The sequence below is a fragment of the Coregonus clupeaformis genome, chromosome 24, assembly GCF_020615455.1.
Source record: "Coregonus clupeaformis isolate EN_2021a chromosome 24, ASM2061545v1, whole genome shotgun sequence".
Taxonomy (NCBI): domain Eukaryota; kingdom Metazoa; phylum Chordata; class Actinopteri; order Salmoniformes; family Salmonidae; genus Coregonus; species Coregonus clupeaformis.
Window position 1 is genome coordinate 58,658,933 of NC_059215.1, and position 20,798 is coordinate 58,679,730.

General features: G+C 47.9%; 1 protein-coding gene across 1 annotated transcript in view; it reads right to left on the reverse strand.

Moving 5' to 3' along the window:
• Nucleotides 1-494: 494 nt before the first annotated feature.
• The window catches only part of LOC121537311 (nuclear receptor coactivator 6-like), a 29,954-nt gene continuing 9,650 nt past the window's right edge, over nt 495-20,798 (reverse strand). Inside the window, exons 2-20 of the mRNA XM_045207349.1 lie at nt 18,952-19,279; nt 18,591-18,746; nt 17,029-17,151; nt 16,815-16,928; nt 12,617-12,720; nt 11,754-12,489; nt 11,369-11,512; nt 10,676-10,699; nt 9,739-10,418; nt 9,016-9,614; nt 8,795-8,913; nt 8,352-8,704; nt 8,026-8,256; nt 4,768-7,858; nt 4,614-4,670; nt 3,147-3,177; nt 1,401-1,442; nt 971-1,104; nt 495-815 (exon numbers count right to left, since the gene is read on the reverse strand). Of these exons, the coding sequence (XP_045063284.1) occupies nt 769-815; nt 971-1,104; nt 1,401-1,442; nt 3,147-3,177; nt 4,614-4,670; nt 4,768-7,858; nt 8,026-8,256; nt 8,352-8,704; nt 8,795-8,913; nt 9,016-9,614; nt 9,739-10,418; nt 10,676-10,699; nt 11,369-11,512; nt 11,754-12,489; nt 12,617-12,720; nt 16,815-16,928; nt 17,029-17,151; nt 18,591-18,746; nt 18,952-19,231 (7,065 nt within the window). The 5' untranslated portion in view covers nt 19,232-19,279 and the 3' untranslated portion in view covers nt 495-768. The remainder of the gene's footprint in view (nt 816-970; nt 1,105-1,400; nt 1,443-3,146; nt 3,178-4,613; nt 4,671-4,767; nt 7,859-8,025; nt 8,257-8,351; nt 8,705-8,794; nt 8,914-9,015; nt 9,615-9,738; nt 10,419-10,675; nt 10,700-11,368; nt 11,513-11,753; nt 12,490-12,616; nt 12,721-16,814; nt 16,929-17,028; nt 17,152-18,590; nt 18,747-18,951; nt 19,280-20,798) is intronic.

A 20,798-nucleotide genomic window follows, 5' to 3' on the forward strand; every position in this document is an offset into this window, starting at 1 on the left:
GCCTACTAAATATCAAAACATAATAACCTATGATAATAACGCTACCTGCGAGTCTCTTTGACCATAATCTCCACTCATTGTCAATTTGCTTGTAAAGCATAGACACAAGATGCCCAAGGTAAGAATATGAGGTTGACGGAGTAGTCTGGATAGACTGGAATCATTGCGCACTGGGTCCGGTTTTCTGGCAACTGCCATGCTGAAATCAATTAAAATAATGTTGCCTTCTGCCCTACATGGTTCTTCCCTACAACAGTTCACTGATTTCTGGTAAGATCACGTTAGAAACATGGAAACCGATGAGAAATAGGGTCACCTTCTGAATGACAGTAAATACTCAATTGTCAGCCTGCAATGCAAAGGTGACAGCATTTAACCATATTAAAAACGGTATATGAAACAATTCATGCAGCCATTTAAGTGTGAACTTTTACAGAATTTCACAGTACAATTTTGGAGGTCCAACACATTAAACCACTTCATCACAGGACAAATAAGTAGTAGAAAATTTATTCAGTTTTACAACATAATTATACAATTGAGGGAAGTTTTATTATCAGTCTTCACATGATTAATTAAACACACACAAACGCATCCTAGCTACAACCTCACATGATAGCAGGGACAAAACATAAACAATTATTTTTCAAATAATTATCTGTACATTTTCACCATCAAAAATTCATAATCCTGGAGAAAAAAAGCTCATCGAATGATTGACAGACAAAAATACATTTACAGTTCAGTTCAAGGGTTTCACTACTGTGGTCATTTAGACTTCCTTCTCTTAGCCTGGGTAGGACTGGCACCTGTTTCTGAAAGGACACACACAGAGACAGAGAGCGAGAGCGAGAGACATGTTTGATGAGACGAATATCTTTCAAATAAAAACGTAAGCTATATGTAAGAGTATGTTATGTCAGCGAGTTTGTGCCCTAAATCAGCGGGAAGTGTGTGTGTGTGTGTGTACCTTTAGCAGCGGCACTGGCTCCAGGCCTGGCCGGTCTCTTCCTCTGCATGCTGTCTGCCACAGTCTCCTCCTCCACCTCCTTGTCGGCCCGCGAGCTCCGTCTGCTAGGACCCTTCGGCTTCTCCACGGCAGCCCTGATAGATGCCAGACAGAAAACAGAGCCACAGACAACAGGGGAGATAGAAAAGAAAAGCAGGAGAGGTCATTTACAAAGATAAAAGGAGTAAATACAGTAGCTACCCAGTAAAAGCTGGAATATCGCTCCGGTATTCCTCTGAGTTGGGAAAACCGCTTCGGATTGGGCTGTTTTTCCTCGTCTACCACAGATACTGTCCGTCTTCACCGTAAACGGTATCCGATAGATAACAAAATGGTGGACACGACAGGGCTGCTGCGTGCGTCCTGGCAGCGCTCACGTGTAAATACATACCTTGAGACTAAGTTGACGGGCGTCTTTCTTTTCTTTGCCCATCTGTGATAGAAGTGGAAAAACAGCGGTAAACTAAACTGTGATGAAGCTGAACAAACATGGTTTTAGTCCCCCAACATACTCTTAGTGATAATAATCATCCCCAGAAGAAAACAATCATCATCAGACATGGCCATATTCATACTCAATTAGTACAGCCAAGTTCTTATGTAGTGGTAGTACTTGTCGTCTTTTGACATTTGGATATAGTTTGCATGCTAAGCATACATACACTATATATACACAAAAGTGTGAGGACACCCCTTCAAATGAGTGGATTCTGCTATTTCAGCCAAACCGTTGCTGACAGGTGTATAAAATCGAGCATACAGCCATGCAATCTCCATAGACAAACATTGGCAGTAGAATGGCCTTACTGAAGAGCTCAATGACTTTCAACGTGGCACCGTCATAGGATACCACCTTTCCAACAAGTCAGTTCGTCAAATTTCTGCCCTGCTAGAGCTGCCCGGTCAACTGTAAGTGCAAATATTGTGAAGTGGAAATGTCTAGGAGCAACAACGGCCCAGCCGCAAAGTGGTAGGCCACACAAGCTCACAGAACGGGACCTCCGAGTGCTGAAGCGCATAGCGCCTAAAAATCGTCTGTCCTCACTTGCAAAACTCACTAGCAACGTCAGCACAAGAGCTGTTCATCGGGAGCTTCATGAAATGGGTTTCCATGGCCGAGCAGCCGCACACAAGCCTAAGATCACCATGCGCAATGCCAAGCGTCGGCTGGAGTGGTGCAAAGCTTGCCGCCATTGGACTTCGGAGCAGTGGAAACGCGTTCTCTGTAGTGGTGAATCACGCTTCACCATCTGGCAGTCCAACGGATGAATCTGGGTTTGGCAGATGCCAGGAGAACGCTACCTGCCCCAATGCATAGTGCCAAGTATACAGTTTGGTGGGGGAGGAATAATGGTCTGGAGTGGTTTTTCATGGTTCGGGCTAGGCCCCTTAGTTCCAGTGAAGGGAAATCTTAACACTACAGCATACAATGACATCCTAGACTATTCTGTGCTTCCAACTTTGTGGCAACAGTTTGGGGAAAGCCCTTTCCTGTTTCAGCATGGCAATGCCCCCGTGCACAAAGTGAGGTCCATACAGAAATGGTTTGTCGAGATCTGTGTGGAAGAACTTGACTGGCCTGCACAGAGCCCTGACCTCAACCCCATCGAACACCTTTGGGATGAATTTGAATGCCGACTGCGAGCCAGGCCTAATCGCCCAACATCAGTGCCCGACCTCACTAATGCTCGTGGCTGAATGAAAGTAAGTCCCCGCAGCAATGTTCCAACATCTAGTGGAAAGCCTTCCCAGAAGAGTGGAGGCTGTTATAGCAGCAAAGGGGGGGGGACCAACTCCATATTAATGCCCATGATTTTGTAATGAGATCTTCGACGAGCAGGTGTCCACATACTTTTGGTCATGTAGTGTACCACATGGCTCATTGATTTTCCTCATGTAACCCCCCTGCCCTTGCCAACCAAATTAACTCCCTGAATTTCAGTTGTTACAAATGTCTAAGCATTTCTGTTTACAAACATGGCACTTACTGTAGACAAGGCAAACTACTAACAAAGACTTAGAGAATACTGATGATAACCTTTACAGGCAATGGAATAACCCAATCACCCCTGGCATGACAAGTATTTATTTCATACTGACATTTTGTTAAGTTTGAAATAAGTCTTGAGAACCTCACCCTTGCTCGGTTACAGTGGCAACTTCTTCTGCTGTAGAAGGAAAAAATACAAACAAAAAAGTTACTAAATATCACAGCAAGCAGCATGTTATGTTCACAGCATACAGTGCATCATTTAAAGCATGGTCCCAGAGCTGTACAAGTATATTATAGCAAAAGCATTTTCAGATTTGGTCCCAGACTATAACATTACTTAATACACTATATATACAAAAGTATGTGGACACCCCTTCAAATGAGTGGATTCGGCTATTTAAGCCACACCCGTTGCTGACAGGTGTATAAAATCGAGCACACAGCCATGCAATCTCCATAGACAAACATTGGCCTTACTGAAGAGCTCAGTGACTTTCAACGTGCCACTGTTATAGGATGCCACCTTTCCAACAAGTCAGTTCTTCAAATTTCTGCCCTGCTAGAGCTGCCCCGGTCAACTGTAAGTGCTGCTATTGTGAAGTGGAAACGTCTAGGAGTAACAACAGCTCAGCCGCGAAGTGGTAGGCCACACAAGCTCACAGAACGGGACCGGCGAGTGCTGAAGCGCGTACAAATCGCCTGTCCTCGGTTGCAACACTCACTACCGAGTTCCAAACTGCCTCTGGAAGCAACGTCAGCAAAATAATTGTTAGTTGGGAGCATCATGAAATGGGTGTCCATGGCCGAGCAGCTGCACACAAGCCTAAGATCACCATGCGCAATGCCAAGCATCAGCTGGAGTGGTGTAAAGCTCGCCACCATTAGACTCTGGAGCAGTGGAAACACATTCTCTGGAGTGATGAATCACGCTTCACCATCTGGAAGTCCAACGGACGTATCTGGGTTTGGCAGATGCCAGGAGAACGCTACCTGCCCCAATGCAAAGTGGCAACTGTAAAGTTTGTTGGAGGAGGAATATTGGTCTGGGGCTATTTTTCATGGTTCGGGCTAGGCCCTTTTGTTCCAGTGAAGGGACATTTTTACGTTACAGCATACAATGACATTCTAGACTATTCTGTGCTTCCAACTTTGTGGCAACAGTTTGTGGAAGGCCCTTTCCTGTTTCAGCATGACAATGCCCCTGTGCACAAAGCGAGGTCCATATTGAAATGGTTTGTCGAGATCAGTGTGGAAGAACTTGACTGGCCTGCACAGAGCCCTGACCTCAACCCCATCGAACACCTTAGTGGAAAGCCTTCCAAGACGAGTGGCGGCTGTTATAGCAGCAAAGCAGCAACTCCTTATTAATGCCCATGATTTTGGAATGAGATGTTCGACGAGCAGGTGTCCACATACTTTTGTAGTGTAACTTGTCCTTCTGTGCTGTAGTAGTTACATTTTATGGTGCCCTCATCATATACCGCAATCTTTGTATATGTTATGGGATGTTCCATTTGTGCTCTGTTACCAAGAAGCCATATCATGTCATTACATAAAGGGTCCGGAGCATCCACCATTTTCTTATAGATCAGTTAGTGTGACAGTACTTACCAGTCTTTTCGGTAGCTGCAGGCTCCACTTGCTGTAGCGGTTCAGGTTGGACTGACACTGGGAGGAAGGACATGGTGGAGGTTATTATTATCACTGAAAGGTCGACATGTGAGGAATAAGTTACTCAATCATTGATTGATTGATTGATTAGTACCTGGGGTGATCTGGGTATTCGCCGCAGGTGCTGGGGCCTCTGGTGGGGCTGGCTGGCTGGGAGCCTCCATGGCTGTGGGGACAGGCTGAGCCCCAGTAGAGGTAGGGGCCGCTGGGGAGGATATGGCTGAGGAGTCCCTGGGGGGATTGGAGGGTCCAGGGGTGGCAGCAACAGGAGAGGTAGATTGGGAGAGATTTGGTACCGGGACTGGGGCTGAAGGAGGAGCCGGATCAGGGAGAAACGTAGCAGTGGTAGGAACAGGGGCAGTAGTAGGGATTGGGGTGTTGACAGGGACTAAGACTGGAGGAGGGGTGGTGGGGGTAGAGGCTGGGGCAGAAACAGGGGACTGGGCTGGTGCAGCAGGTTGAGCACGGACAGGAGTTGGAGCTGATACGGGAGGAGGACGAGTGGTGACTTTCGGAGCAGCAGCAGAAGCAGTCTGAGTCTGTGCTCCAGACACCGTGGCCTCAGTCTGGGTGAGAGATGCAGGGGAAGTATGAGGGGGCATATCCCCAGCGTTCAGACCTGTCTGGAGCTGGGAAACCCCCCCTAAAGGCTGGGCTGGCCGTTCCTTAGAAACCTGCTGGGAATCTGGTGGACTACTCAATGGTGCAGAGCCAGGAGCCTGGACAGGCTTGCCCTGGGCAGCCGGGGAGGGGGAGCATGGAGGAGGGGACCCTAAGGGCTGCTGGAAGGGAGACATGGCAGACGCAGAGGCTTTGGGATAGGGGCTGGGACGGCCGGACGGCTGCCTAACTGGCGGGCTGGATTTCTGGCCGGGGGGCGCCTCACCAGGGGTCTCTGGCTTGGGAGTGCTAGGGCTTTGCTGCTGGGGAGGAGGCAGGTTACTAACAGGGACAGGGGAAGCCTGTCTAGTGGCCATCTGGACCTGCTCACCAAGCGTTCGGGCAGGCTGGGTGCTGGCCACACTGACCACAGAAGCCTGGGTCCAGGCAGAGCCTGTGACTGGGGCTTGGGCCTGGGTTGGAGCAGTGGTGAGCTGGATATTAGTGGTGGACACCTGTATGGGTCCTTCCATGGTGATCGGCTGGGACACCATTGTGGTGTTGGGGGCCACAGACGCAGAGGGGACCTGGAAGATTGGGGTACCGGTATTAATAAACACAGGCGTGGTAATGAATTGGGGCCGGGGGGCAGTGGTCTGATGGCTGAGCTGCTGGGGTCTGATGTTCTTATTGGGCATGGCCACCATAGTGGAGACGACGGCTGGGGGTGCCTGGGTGGTGGAGGTGGAACTGATAGGGTTGGAGGTGACAAACACGGTTATCTTGTTGGGGGAGATGGTGGCAGAGGACGCAGGGATCTGCAGGACTGTGGACACACTGGCCAGGGGTTTAGGGCTGGGGATTGGTTTGCGGCTAACTGCAGGGTTTGAGTTAGGGTTTGGGCTGGGGGAAACGTTGAGGCTGGGACTACTGTGACTGACTGTGGCTGTGTTGGGGCTAGCGCCCACACTGACACGGAGACTAGGAGTAGGGTTTAGAGTAGGGCTGGAGTTAGAGTTTAGGTTGGGGCTAGCAGTCGGGTTTAGATTGGGGCTAGGGCTGGGATTAGCATTAAGATTAGGGCTTGCATTAGGCTGCAGGTTAGGACTACCGGCTGGATTTGGGAGTTTGGAGCTGGGGGTTGAGCTGGGCTTGGGTTTAGCTTCTGGCTCGTTCACAGCAGCAGCAGTAGCAACAGCAGTAGCCCCCACATCTGAGCTCTGAAAAGCACTGGATGGGTTATCTTGATCTATGGAGGCTTTTGTGCTCTCCTTGCAGATAGTATCCCCAGCCAGAGCACTCCGAGTGGGCCTGGCAGGCACGCTGGGGGTGGCTGCGTTATCCAGCAGCTGGTTGAGGGAGGTAGGAGCATCCCTGAAAGCATGAGAGGCCTCATACACAGATACAAACTCCTGCTGAGGAGCTTTCTGTACAGGCTGCCTCTCCCCTGCTACCATCGTGTGCTCAAGCCCAGCTTTAGCCTCCTGAGGAGTTGGGACACGAGGGCTAGCTATCCGGGAGGCGGGGAGCTCCCTCAGAGGCTGGGGCATCTGCCGCTGCTCTACACCTGCCATTCCTTGCCCTTCCCTGGGCATCTCAGCTGTGTTACCCTGGAACCCCTGGAAGGGGCTCTGGATCTGATGGGCCTCCAGGCCCACCCCAACCGCTGGTGGGATAGAGACCGGGCTAGGAGGCACTGGGGTAGGGCTCAACATCATGGTCTGCGCTGTCTGGGGGTTGACTATGTATTGCTGGTGAGGAGGGGAGGTTAGGGCAATCTTGGCCCCCTTCTGCCTCCCCGGGCTGGGGGTAGTGGCTTTGCGGCCGGAGGCAGGGCTGGATCTGCGGCTGTTACTGGGACTAGCCCTTTTAGCCTGCCCTCCTCCAGACTGCTTGTCCTGTTTCCCCTGGCCTGAGTTGGCCATTCCACTGCCTGTAGGGAAAGACTGCTGACTGTTGTTAGAGTTACCTCCACCACTTCCATTGTTGCTGGGCATAGTTAGGCTGGGAGGGGCCTGTCCTATGGCTTTGAGAGTGGTGGGGTTGAGCCCACCCTGCTGGTCGAAGCCCCGGCTGAGGTTGGGCTGCCTGGGGGGCAGAGGGATGTTGATCTTCGGTGGAAACAGGCCTGCAATGGAGGCGTTCAGCCTCTCAGGGGAGAGGTTGATCTCAGAGGGCTCAGTGCTGGGAGGACGGTTGGTAGGGGTGAGAGGGTGGTGGTAGGGCCTGGGACTGGCCCGGTTGGGTGTTTTCGGCCTGGAGCTCTGGGAGGTGGTGGCGACGTTAGGGAAGTGGAGGCCTGGCATGGGGCCACCCTGCTGGGGCTGAGGGGGCAACTGCTGTTGAGGGCTGGCTCCAGGGTGCTGGGGCATTGGTGAGGGGCCGAGGCCTTGCTTCATCATGTGGGCGTTTGGGCCCTGGTTCACCACCATCTGTTGGGCCCCGTTCCCAGACTGCATCACCATCTCCTGGCCCCCGGGTCTGTCCTGCAGGGAGTGGAGCCCACCAGGGGCCTCTTCAGCCCCTGTACCCTGGGGACCAGGTCCTGCCTCGGGGTGAGACATCCGCCGGGCTGCCCCAGCCATCTACATAAGTAGAGAGAGAGAGAGAAAAATGATACACACACACCGGGAAATTAATTAATTAATTTGTCCAAACTGCCAAAGTCAACAGGCATAGAACATTTACAAGACAATAACAATAAATATGATATAATTCCATTTCAAAACATCTATCAGATAGTGTGTTCAACCTGTGGGTTGACCATGAGGGGCATCCCTCTGGGTTTGTCTGGGGAGGGGGGCACTCCTCCGTGCCCCTGGAGGTTGATCATGACGGGCATGTTGCCCTGCTGGGAGCCAGGCATCCTCTGGGCCTCCCCGGGGTTCACCATGCCTCTGGGGGGGTGCTGCCCGCCTGGATGGAGGGGCATCCGGCTTTTAGCCTGCTCCTGCTGCATCTTCATCATCATCAGCATCTGCTGCTATAACACAACGGGAACAAATTAGCTATATAATCCATAGTTAACATGGAAAATGTGTCTTTTGACGACACACACACACAGGCAGTCGATGGTACCTGCTGTTGCTGCTGCTGATGGTGTGGTTGTTGCTGCTTTTGTTGTTGTAGCTGATGAGGGTGCATCTGTGGCTGGCCTTGAGTCTGACCCAGAGCTCCAGCCACCCCCTGCTGCTGTCCTGGAGGAACCTGCATTCCCTGCATCTGCTGTTGCATCTGCAGCTGTTGCTGTTGCTGCTGCTGCATTTGCTGTTGCTGCAGCTGCTGCTGCTGTTGCAGCTGCTGCTGTTGCATATGCTGCATTTGTTGTTGCTGTTGTTGTTGTTGTTGTTGTTGCTGCTGCTGCTGCTGCTGCATGAACTGCATGGGCACCTGCTGTAGGACTCTCTGGTCTCCAGGCTGACCTGGGAAACCTGACATGAGAGAAAATGAGTGATAAGAAGCCACTTAACTAAAATATAACATTGTGAGTGAGCAAACCAAGAAACATGAACATGGCATACCTGCAGGCCTGTTGGTGAAGTCTGAAAGTTTGGGTCCAGAAGGGTCCATGCCCACCCCCTGTTCCCCACTCGGTCCTGGCAGCTCTGGGTCCTCCAGGCCAGCACCCACTTCCAGACACCTGGGGAGAAGAGAAGAAGAATACCTCAATGACAAACCATGTCCAATACCGACTACCTTATGAGGATATAGCTTTATATTTCAATAAAATTCAGCTATCTACCCTAGCCCCTCCATCGGCTGCTGTCCCTCCCCTACTTTGGGCTTCTTCTTGCGTGGTGGTTTCTTCTTCTTGGGTTTGGCCTGGCCAGGTCCTCCAGCCCCCTGCTTCCCCCCAGGTCCAAACTGACTGGCCGAGATATCACTCTGGAGCAGGTTGACCAGGAGAGGACTGGTCAGCGTCACGTCCTTGTTCACTGGGAACCCCCCTGCCTGAGCGCACGGCCCACTCATGGGCATTTGACCCCCGAACTGGGGGTTGAAGTTCATCCCATGACCCGAGAAGTGGCCGTTGCCCACCTGCATGTGCTGGGGGCCTCCAATTCCCATCATGCCTTGCTGCTGTTGCTGACCCTGCATGTCCTGGAGCATTTGTTGGACACTGCCCATGTCGCCTGTGCAGCCACTGGGTTCTCCGAGAGCGTGTGGGTGTTGTTGCGTGGCCTGTTGTTGCTGCTGTTGTAGCATGGCTTGTTGTTGTTTCTGTTGTTGTTGGAGCTGCTGCTGCTGTAGCTGCTGCTGGACCAGAGGATGACCACTGGGGAGTCTCATCTGTTGACCGTGCATACCCATGGCCTGGTTGGGGTTGCCGCCCATGGGGACCTGAACAAATTAAGGCATGAGCAAGTGAAATAACACCCTTTAAATGCTACCCAGAACGGAAATTGGGTTTTCCACCATCAATTGCCACAGTGCAAATAAAAAAGGAAAATAAGTATTGAAATACTTGTTGGGGCTGCTGCTGGGTCATCTGTTGTTGTTGCTGCTGTTGTAGCTGGTGTTGCTGCTGCTGCTGTTGTTGGAGTTGAGCCATTTGCTGCTGCTGTTGGTGCTGCTGCTGTGGAGTCATCTGTTGCTGCTGCTGCTGTTGGCCCACCTGAGCTTGCTGGAACTGAGACATGTTACCGGGCACGTTAGGAGACGGACCCCGCATCATCTGACCTGGCATGACCCCGGCTTGACCTTTCACCCCAAACGCCTGTTTGTTTCCTTGCATCTGTTGCATCTGTTCCATCATGGAGTTTTGCTGTTGTTGTTGCTGCTGCTGTTGTAAGAGCATCGCCTGGTGCCCCTGCCCTCCAACCACCTGGCCGTGCATCACCCCTTGGCCCTGCTGGGGCATCAGCTGCTTGGGTGGGGTCATGCCTCCTCTCTGCCCGGGGTTGAGGGGTCTGGAGAGGACCGTTTGCCCCGGACCCCCACCCTGGACCATCTGGCTGGGGGACGAGGACACAGGCTGGCCCTGGAGGCCCATCATCTGGGTCTGGATGCCGGGCTGGCCCATACTGGGGCCTGAGGTAGTGCCTGGGGGCTGGCCGTCCATGCCACTGTGGAGGCCAATGACGTTGGGCTGGGAGTGGGATGGACCTTGGATGGTGTTGGGGTTGGAGACTGATGACTGGGCCCCTGAAATCAGATCATAAGAGAATGACACTGAAGTTGGCATGATACAGCCTAAATCAAATCACTGTATTGTCTGCTGGGTCAGTCCATTTGATTTGAATCACTTTTTGACCGCACCCCTTTGGATTTTAACTAAAAACTTTCCATACATACTTGCCCATAGTAGAAGTGGTCAGAAAGTGACTTTTTAGACCTGAATGCCAAAACATTCAGGAGATAGAGGTGCCCAAAGTTGACTCATTTTGCACACCCCACCATACCATGAGACATCCATGTCTTCATCACTGGTAAAAAAAAAAATACAATGGTTGAGTTTGATATAATTTAAAAGCTTACAAACAGGGTTGTCAAACTATTTGATAATTTCTTGAAAAAAATAGGTTTTATATATATATATTTAAAAAAACTTTAACATCAGCTATCTAAAAACGTGCAAACTGCAATTGTTTTCCATTTTCGTATACGTTGTAATTTAGACCCCATTGTACATAATCTGAGGTGTCTGTGTTGTGCCCGCCATCGGTTGAGACAGAGCATGCTCTTGAATACAGGGTGGGTGTCATACTTTGGCTGATAAATGCACTAAAATGGGAATAGCATTGACATTTCAACTTTCAAATGGTACCACAAAGATGGTTGGAGGTCCACACATCACAGAATGTTGACTTGTATGAAAATATCCGTTGTTTTAACTTACACTGTCAATCTTCCATATGAAACCATAGAAATATAGATAATAGACATTACCATTTAAGTTGACATTCGACAGTGGGTGGACCGGTGGCCATCTTTGTGGTAGTAATTGGAAGTTAACATTTCTATTCAAATAACATTTTACTGGTGTGCGGTCAAAAAGTGATTGAAATCAAATGGAACGACCCTGCTATTAACCCTTTTCTCTCGTATATAGCTGAAAGGTATCGTTTTAACTGTGCTGATCTATTGTCTTGTACCTGTGTGTGCCATTGCCTGGGTGCTCTGGAGCTGGGGATTGGCTCCTCCCCCAGGGGTTCCTGGGGCGCTAGTCACTTGACCCTGGACAAAGTTCTGGTTCCCTGGGACGTTAGGGAACCCCATGGGCAGACGATTGGGCATGCCTGTGATCAAACACAACCGTGGGGAATTTCATCAGCCCAGCATACATGGTCATTGTAGTAAGTCTGTATTACACTTTAAATGTCTGAATATTACTTTGATTTAAGCATGACTTGTGTTACTAACTAATAAGTAATTTTAACTAATAAAGGCAATGCTTCAGGAGATCTTTTGTGGCCATGGAACAAACCTGTGAAAGTGAATGCATAATTTGTAATCATCTGCAGTAGTTCAATTTCTTACCTCCCATTCCTCCTTGATGAACCTGAGGTCCAGCCTGCCCATGTTGGGGCATTCCCATGAACACTTGCTGCATGTTACCCTGCTGTCCCAGTACCGCCCTGCCCGGTGAGCCCACCCCTTGAGGGAAACCCTGTGGGGTCGTAGGTCGCAGGCCCAGCTGGGCCTGACCCATCATGGGAGGAGTCCCTGGAGAACCCTGCTGGAAGGGGGAAGGTGAAGACCCAGGAGACTTGGCTGTGAGGTTTCCCTGAGGCCCTGCTGAAGGAGGCAGAGGTGGTGGAGGTCTAGGGGGTCCTGCCACCCCTCCATGCCCACCTTGTGGACCTTTAGGCTGGGGGGCCGCAAACTGACCAGCTCCTGGCTGCTGTTGTTGCTGGAGCTGCCCCTGCACCATAGCATTAAACACCTGGCCAGCCTGTTGGCTACCAAACGGGTACGGAGGTGGAGGGTGGCTGGGGGTCTGGACCGTAGCCAGCGAGGGGGGACGTTGAGTCATCTGGGCCTGGGGAGGGGCCTTCCTCCAGGCTGGGCCCATGGGTCCTCCTTGGGTTGGCGGGGGCTGGAGGACCCCTGAGGGGAGCTGGTTCCAGCCGGAGGGTACAGGCATCTGGCCAGAAGGGTTGAAGGGGGGACGGGGGCCACCAAGCTGGGAGAGCTGGGCTTGTTGCTGGGCCTGCTGCTGTTGCTGCAGCTGCTGGAGGGCAGCTGGGTTGAGCTGCCTACCCACCTGCATGGTCTGTGCTCAAAATACAGCCTTTATAAATACAGTACACTCCTGATACATTTAATCCTTGCATTCATTTGTAGTATTGATAGTGATTATAATGCATTGTTATTGTTAAGCTCCATTAGTGATTGTATACCTGCATGTGGTGAGCTGCCTGGGGGGGCATGGGTCCTTGGCCGTAGGGGCCAGCCTGGGGACGCTGAAGCTGCTGCTGCAAGGACATCATGGGGCCCATTGCATCTGAAGGAGGAGGGGGGGACGTATACGGTCAATACCTTTGAAGAAGTTTAGGGCTGACCCCATTTAGTCGACCGGTCGGTAGGCTGTTGGTCGACCAAGATTTCTTTAGTCGAGCAGTAGCAAAAAAAGTATAATACTCATGGTGTACAAGACACCAGTCTTTTTCGCGTGGACTGATCCATTGTGGAGGCTGTGGGGATGGCACAGTCCATCAGTCTCAGACATGTGCTACTGAAATTGTATATGGTTATATTACATAAGACAAATGGTGCAACACTAATACAAATAATATTATTTTACAACAAATGCGCTTTCTCCCCCGTTGGATAGCGGTCGGTGTCCACAGTTCTGAAACACATGAGTGCGCTGTTGAATTGGCGCCTTTTCCTAGACCATGTTGCTATGTGCATTATAGCAAAGTTAACCAGCATATTAGTGTTGAGAACAATGCCGCGGAGGCAGCAGCAGAATTAGGAGATGAGAAAACAGCCCTTGCCTTATTGTCTAAGAAAAGTGAGGAGAGAGGAAAATCAAACTTAATTAGGTCTATAATCAATAGCCAAACTGTTAAATGTGCCTGGCTTTATAAATCATCAATATATCTACAGAAATAAGACAGACCCTGCTTCTGTTGCCTGTTTGGAGTGTTTGTTTATTAGCCTACTGATTCCGTGAGCACCAAGCCTCACACAATGACATGTCAAGTAAACAATTTCACAAATTCGGCTGTTTTTAATCTTTGCTTTGCTGTAATAAAGGCATAACACTTTTTTTCTTTCATTAGAACAGCCTCTCTGGTATTATTTATAATTTATTTAGTGTTTACAATCTCCTTTTTCTTGACCTCCTCCTTATTTTCCATAAATAGTCACATTTATTCCACACATCTGACTTTCCCTTTACCTCCTGAGCAACCTGTAAATATTCCCCCGTTTCGAGTTTATTTGTCACGTCCTCTGCTTCTATTTTGCTGTCACATGTTACAGTGTTGAGTTTGTTATAACCAATTTATTGATGTGATTATGATATGCTATAGGCCAGGCCCTATTCTGACGGGATTAGTTTTACTGGGGGAGGTCGGGTAATGTAATTATTTGCAAGAACACAAAGCACAAAACACCACATCTGTCATTTTAGTCCCATCCGAATCTGCCATGTCAGTAATTTTTCCATGGCAAAAGAGTAACAATTCCAGCCAGAATAACCTACAGTTTTTTGGTGAAATCCAAGGTCCTCTGATCATACTAGTCCCGTGCGAATCAACATCCCTGTGTTTTGAGAGAAATGTCTGAGTTTGACTGGTGTTGCTTGCGGTTTGCGCAAGAAAACAATAACTGATTAGATAAATTGAACTAAGTATAAGCTATATATGAATGGCCTACATGTAACCTATCAACTCAGTGAATGATTTTGTTTATATGTTTTGTGCGTATGAATTGAATATTACCAAATGCATCAGTAAAAAATATTGAGCCTATTTAATGCAACCCTTGTTGTTAATAGATCGCAAAGCAGCAGCATACAACTGACCTAAACGTTTGAAAATGATAGTTAACGTTCTCATCCTTAGCCTTAAAATACATCTCAAGTGCAATTGCACTGTTTAGCTCACATCTGAAGGCTGGGGGACAGTACTGCAGATCGCTAAAATATCCTAATGATTATGATCACACTTCCTCAATTCAAATATTATGGCGACATTATAGGAAAGATGGTTTGGTGTGGTTTAGAAACCAAGCTTGAGATATCAGTGAGACCCTATCACCTAGACATGTTGAAATACTGTATCTTCACGCCTAGAATAAAAACCTCCAGGCTTCTGTCATAACTATCAACTCATAAAAATAATAAAGAATTACATGGGGCAGTTTGGAAAAAACGATTCCTGTCTGAATCGTCCATTGGAACAACTGACATTCTGGAGTAATAATTACATAACCAATGTTCTCTAGTAATACTAGTCCCGTGTGAATAGGTCTTTGGTCATGTGCATGCGCTGCATACATGTGTCACGTAAAGAGAGCAAGGGTTGAGGGAATAGGGAATGTTTTTCCTAAACAAATTAGGGATTTCGGTAACAGAACTTTTCAGTCAGTAATGGCTGTAGTTACAGTGCATTCGGAAAGTATTCAGACCCCTTGACATTTTCCATTATTCTAAAATGGATACAATTATTTTTATCCCCCTCAATCTACACACAATACCCCATAATGTAGTCCTGTGTAGCTCAGTTGGTAGAGCATGGCGTTTGCAATGCCAGGGTTGTGGGTTCGTTTCCCACGGGGGACCAGTATGAAACTCACTAACTGTAAGTCGCTCTGGATAAGAGCGTCTGTTAAATGACTAAAATGTCTAAATGACAAATCGAAAAACAGCTTTAGACATTTTTGCTAATATATTAAAATTAAAAACAGAAAAAACGTATTTACATAAGTATTCAGACCCTTTGCTATGAGACTCGAAATTGAGCTCAGGTGCATCCTGTTTCCATCGATAAACTTTGAGATGTTTCTACAACTTGATTGGAGTCGATCTGTGGTAAATTCAATTGATTTGACATGATTTGGAAAGGCACACACCTGTCTATATAAAAGGTCCCACAGTTGACAGTACATGTCAGAGCAAAAACCAAGCCATGAGGTCGAAGGAATTGTCCGTAGAGCTCTGAGACAGGATTGTGTCGAGGAACAGAACTGGGGAAGGGTACCCAAAAATGTCTGCAGCATTGAAGGTCCCCAAGAACACAGCGGCCTCCATCATTCTTAAATGGAAGAAGTTCTGAACCACCAAGACTCTTCCTAGAGCTGGCCGCCCAGCCAAACTGAGCAATTGGGGAGAAGGGCCTTGGTCAGGGAGGTGACCAAGAACCCATTGGTCACTCTGACAGTGCTCCAGAGTTCCTCTGTGGAGATGGGAGAACCTTCCACAAGGACAACCATCTCTGCAGCAGTCCACCAATCAGGACTTTATGGTAGAGTGGCCAGAATGAAGCCACTCCTCAGTAAAAGGCAAACGACAGCCCGCTTGGAGTTTGCCAAAAGGCACCTAAAGGACTCTCAGACCATGAGAAACAAGATTGTCTGGTCTGATGAAACCAAGATTGAACTCTTTGGCCTGAATGCCAAGCGTCACATCTGGAGGAAACCTAGCATCATCCCTACAGTGAAGCATGGTGGTGGCAGCGTCATATTGTGGGGATGTTTTTCAGCGCTGGGACTGAAAGACTAGTCAGGATCGAGGGAAAGATGAACGGAGCAAAGTACAGAGAGATCCTTGATGAAATCCCCATCCGACTTGACAGAGCTTGTGACGATCTGCAGAGAAGAATGGGAGAAACTCCCTAAATACAGGTGTGCCAAGTTTGTAGCGTAATACCCAAGAAGACTCGAGGCTGTAATCGCTGCCAAAGGTCCTTCAACAAAGTATTGAGTAAAGGGTCTGAATACTTATCTAAATGTGATATTTCAGTTGTTGTTTTTTTATATAAAGTTGCAAAAAATCTAAACCTCTTTTCGCTTTGTCATTATGGGGTATTGTGTGTAGATTGATGAGCAAAAAAACAAACGTAATCCATTTTAGAATAAGGCCGTAACGTAACAAAATGTGTAAAAAGTCAAGGGGTCTGAATACTTCCCGAATGCACTGTATGTTGTAGCTTCAGCAACACTGACAGCGCGATAAACACGTTTATGTTCTGTGTTGGTCGCTGCAGCAGGGAGGAGAGAGAGAGACAACGGGTGCTAGTCACAGTCACTCGCTGTGTTTTTTTAATTTTTTTAAACAGTCTGAGCACAGCCCGGCACAATCAAATCAATTGCGGGTCGGACTCTCTCTAGTCATTTGTGTGTCTTAATTATTTAATCAAACCGTGTGCTTAAAACAGACAAGCTCAGTGAATATAGTTGATTTGATTCAAACACATAGGATGTGTCAATATATGGAAAAATAAACGTTTAAACATTTCGACCAATCGATTGGCCGAAAGAACAGACAACTCTTCTTTTTTTTTGGTCGGGACAGCCCTAAACAAGTCAAACATATTTTGGACGTGTAAATGAGTTAACTGGTTGCTTATTAAGCATGTATGTCCTCACCAGTCTGTGAGGGGGGTCTGGGGTGCATCTGTCCACTGCTGCCGGGAACCATTGCCTGTCCAGACATACTGGGGCAAGGGGGGACCATCGATGGGTTGCTCATTCTCATGCCTCCTACGAGAGATTGGTATGGGAGTTGGTTTATATTTTAACAACTAAAAGACGAACAATGAATGGATAGAATTCATCTTGTCACTGTCCTGCCCCAAGTCACCTGTGCCTGGTTGTCCTGGGAATCCCAAATCCATCCTCATCTGACCGGATGCACCGATTGGTCCGTTCACCCTGACCTCCTGACCTCTGTTCTGCCCAATGGCCACGTTGATGGCTCCTTCACCTGGACGAAACAAACAAAAACAAATATTAACAACAATCAGGATCTACATTGCATTCGGAAAGTATTCGGACCTCTTGACACATTTTGTTACGTTACAGCCTTATTCTAAAATGGATTATTATTTTTTTTATTTTCTTAAATCAATCTACAAACAATACCCCATAATGACAAAGCGAACAGAGGTTTAGATTTTTTTTTGCAAAAAACGGAAATATCACATTTACATAAGTATTCAGACCCTTTACTCAGTACTTTGTTGAAGCTTTGTTGAAGCACCTTTGGCAGCGATTACAGCCTCAAGTCTTCTTGGGTATGACGCTACAAGCTTGGCACACCTGTATTTGGGGAGTTTCTCCCATTATTCTCTGCAGATCCTCTCAAGCTCTGTCAGGTTGGATGGGGAGTGTTGCTGCACAGCTATTTTCAGGTCTCTCCAGAGATGTTTGATCGGGTTCAAGTCCGGGCTCTGGCTGGGCCACTCAAGGACATTCAGAGACTTGTCCCGAAGCCACCCCTGCTTTGTCTTGGCTGTGTGCTTAGGGTCGTTGTCCTGTTGGAAGGTGAACCTTAGACCCAGTCTGAGGTCCTGAGCACTCTGGAGCAGGTTTTCACCAAGGATCTCTCTGTACTTTGCTCCCATTCCATCTAGCTGAAAAACATCCCTGACCAAGGCCCTTCTCCCCCTGATTGCTCAGTTTGGCTGGGCAGCCAGCTCTAGGAAGAACATCCCTGACCAAGACCCTTCTCCTCCTGATTGATCAGTTTGGCTGGGCAGCCAGCTCTAGGAAGAGTCTTGGTGGTTCCAAACTTCTTCCATTTAAGAATGATGGACGCCAGTGTGTTGTTGTGGACCTTCAATGCTGCAGATATTTTTTGGTACCCATCCCCAGATCGGTGCCTCGACACAATCCTGTCTCGGAGCTCTACGGACAATTCCTTCGACCTCGTGGCTTGGTTTTTGCTCTGACATGCACTGTCAACTGTGGGGCCTTATATAGACAGGTGTGTGCCTTCCCAAATCATGTCAAATCAATTGAATTTACCATAGGTGGACTCCAATCAAGTTGTAGAAACATCTCAAGGATGATTAATGGAAACAGGATGCACCTGAGCTCAATTTTGAGTCTCATACCAAAGGGTCTGAATACTTATGTAAATAAGGTATCAGTATTTTTATTTTTAATACATTTGCACACATTTCTAAAAACCTGTTTTCACTTTGTCATTATTGGGTATTGTGTATAGATTGATGAGAGAAAACAATAATTTTATCAATTTTAGAATAAGGCTGTAATGTAACAAAATGTGGAAAAAGTCAAGGGGTCTGAATACTTTCCGAATGCACTGTAAGTACTTTTCAGGATGCTTACTATAAAATAAACCATACATTTTGGGCCTGATCATACCCATGGCTGCTGCTATCTGGGTACTGTACATACCCTCTATCTGTACAGAAAGGATGCCCAGGTCTCGGAGCTGCTGCTGGTTGTTCTGGGCCAGCAGCCTGAGGCGCTCTGCCGCGTCCCGGGGAATGTTAAAGGTGACGCGCACACTGTTCCACGGCTCCACACGCTGTGGCTGCAGTCTGTCTGAGTCTGGAGAAGGATAGGAAGACATGGAGAAAGACAGGATGAGACGGGGGGTTGGGGGGAAGGAGTACAATATCACTGTTCATTATCAGTATAGAAATAATACAGAGCTCTGAAATGATGGCTTTCAACATTTTCTAACTACTTTCATAATACATTCAAAAGTAGGAAACTGTTAGAAAGGTGCACCACATCACCAACCATTACTAACCCAATTCAAGCATACTAGGCATCCTTTTAAGTATGTGGTCAAGTTTCTCTTGGAAGTCCTCATCATCCATGTTTCCCCGAAAGGAAACAAAGATGTTGAAATCTCCCTCTTCCCCTCCGCCTCTCTCTCCAACTCCCTCCTGCCGGTGCGAAATGTCATTGCCATGGTGAACGCCAGCATCCTCTCCGACTCCAGAGTCCCGGTCGGAATCTGAGTCAGGGTCCCCATCTGGGACTGCTGTCCACTGGGGAAGCTCTGTTGTGGGGTGTTGATGTGCCATCCTCCCCTCTCAGTAGGACTGGCGTGGGGAAGACTGGAACCGTTTATGCTGTAGAACCAAAAGAGAACGTTACCTCTAAAGATATGCCCAATTGAGACAAATATTATATGTGATTCAATTACATGTAAATCCATGAAATGTCATGCAAAAAAAATTATTTTCAATGCAAAGAACATACAGTGCATTCGGAACGTATTCAGACCCGTTGACTTTGTCCACGTTTTGTTACCTTACAGGCTTATTCTAAAATGGATTTAAAAAATAATAATAATCCTCCTCAATCTATACACAATACCCCATAATGACAAAGCAAAAACAGGTTTTTAGAAGTTTTTTCAAATGTATAAAAAAAAAAAAAACTTAAATAATCACATTTACATAAGTATTCAGACCCTTTACTCAGTACTTTGTTGAAGCACCTTTGGCAGCGATTGCAGCCTCAAGTCTTCTTGGGTCTGACGCTACAAGCTTGGCACACCTGTATTTAGGGAGTTTCTTCCATTCTTCTCTGCAGATCCTCTCAAGCTCTGTCAGGTTGGATGGGGAGCGTCGCTGCACAGCTACTTTCAGGTCTCTCCAGAGATGTTCGGACGGGTTCAAGTCCGGGCTCTGGCTGGGCCACTCAAGGACATTCAGAGACTTGTCCCGAAGCCGCCACTCCGTTGTTTTGGCTGTGTGCTTAGGGTCATTGTCCTTTTGGATGGTGGACCTTCGCCCCCCAGTCAGAGGTCCTGAGCGCTCTGGAGCAGGTTTTCACCAAGGATCTCTCTGTACTTTGCTCTGTTAATCTTTCCCTCAATCCTGACTAGTCTCCCAGTCCCAGCCGCTGAAAAACATCCCCACAGCATGATGCTGCCACCACCATGCTTCACCATAGGGATGGAGCCAGGTTTCCTCCAGACGTGACGCTTGGCATTCAGGCCAAAGAGTTCAATCTTGGTTTCATCAAATCAAATTGTGTTTGTCACATGCGCCGAATACAAAAGGTGTAGACCTTACAGTGAAATGCTTACTTACAAGCCCTTAACAAACAATGCAGTTTTAAGAAAGAATACACCCCCCCCCCCCCCAAAAAAAAAAAATATATATATACAATATAAAATAATACGAAATAAAAGTAACAAACATTAAAGTGCAGCAGTAAAAATAATAATAGCGAGGCTATATACAGGGGGTACGGAGTCAATGTGCGGGGGCACCGGTTAGTCGAGGTAATTGAGGTAATATGTACATGTAGGTAGTTATTCAAGTGACTATGCATAGATAATAAACAGAGAGTAGCAGCAGCGTAAAAGAGGGGAGTCTATGGCTTAGGGGTAGAAGCTGTTTAGAAGCCTCTTTGACCTAGACTTGGCTCTCCGGTACCACTTGCCGTACCAGATAATTGTGTTTCTCATGGTCTGAGAGTCCTTTAGGTGCCTTTTGGCAAACTCCAAGTGGGCTGTCATGTGCCTTTTACTGAGGAGTGGCTTCCGTCTAGCCACTCTACCATAAAGGCCTGATTGGTGGAGTGCTGCAGAGATGGGAGAACCTTCCAGAAGGACAACCATCTCCCCAGAGGAACTCT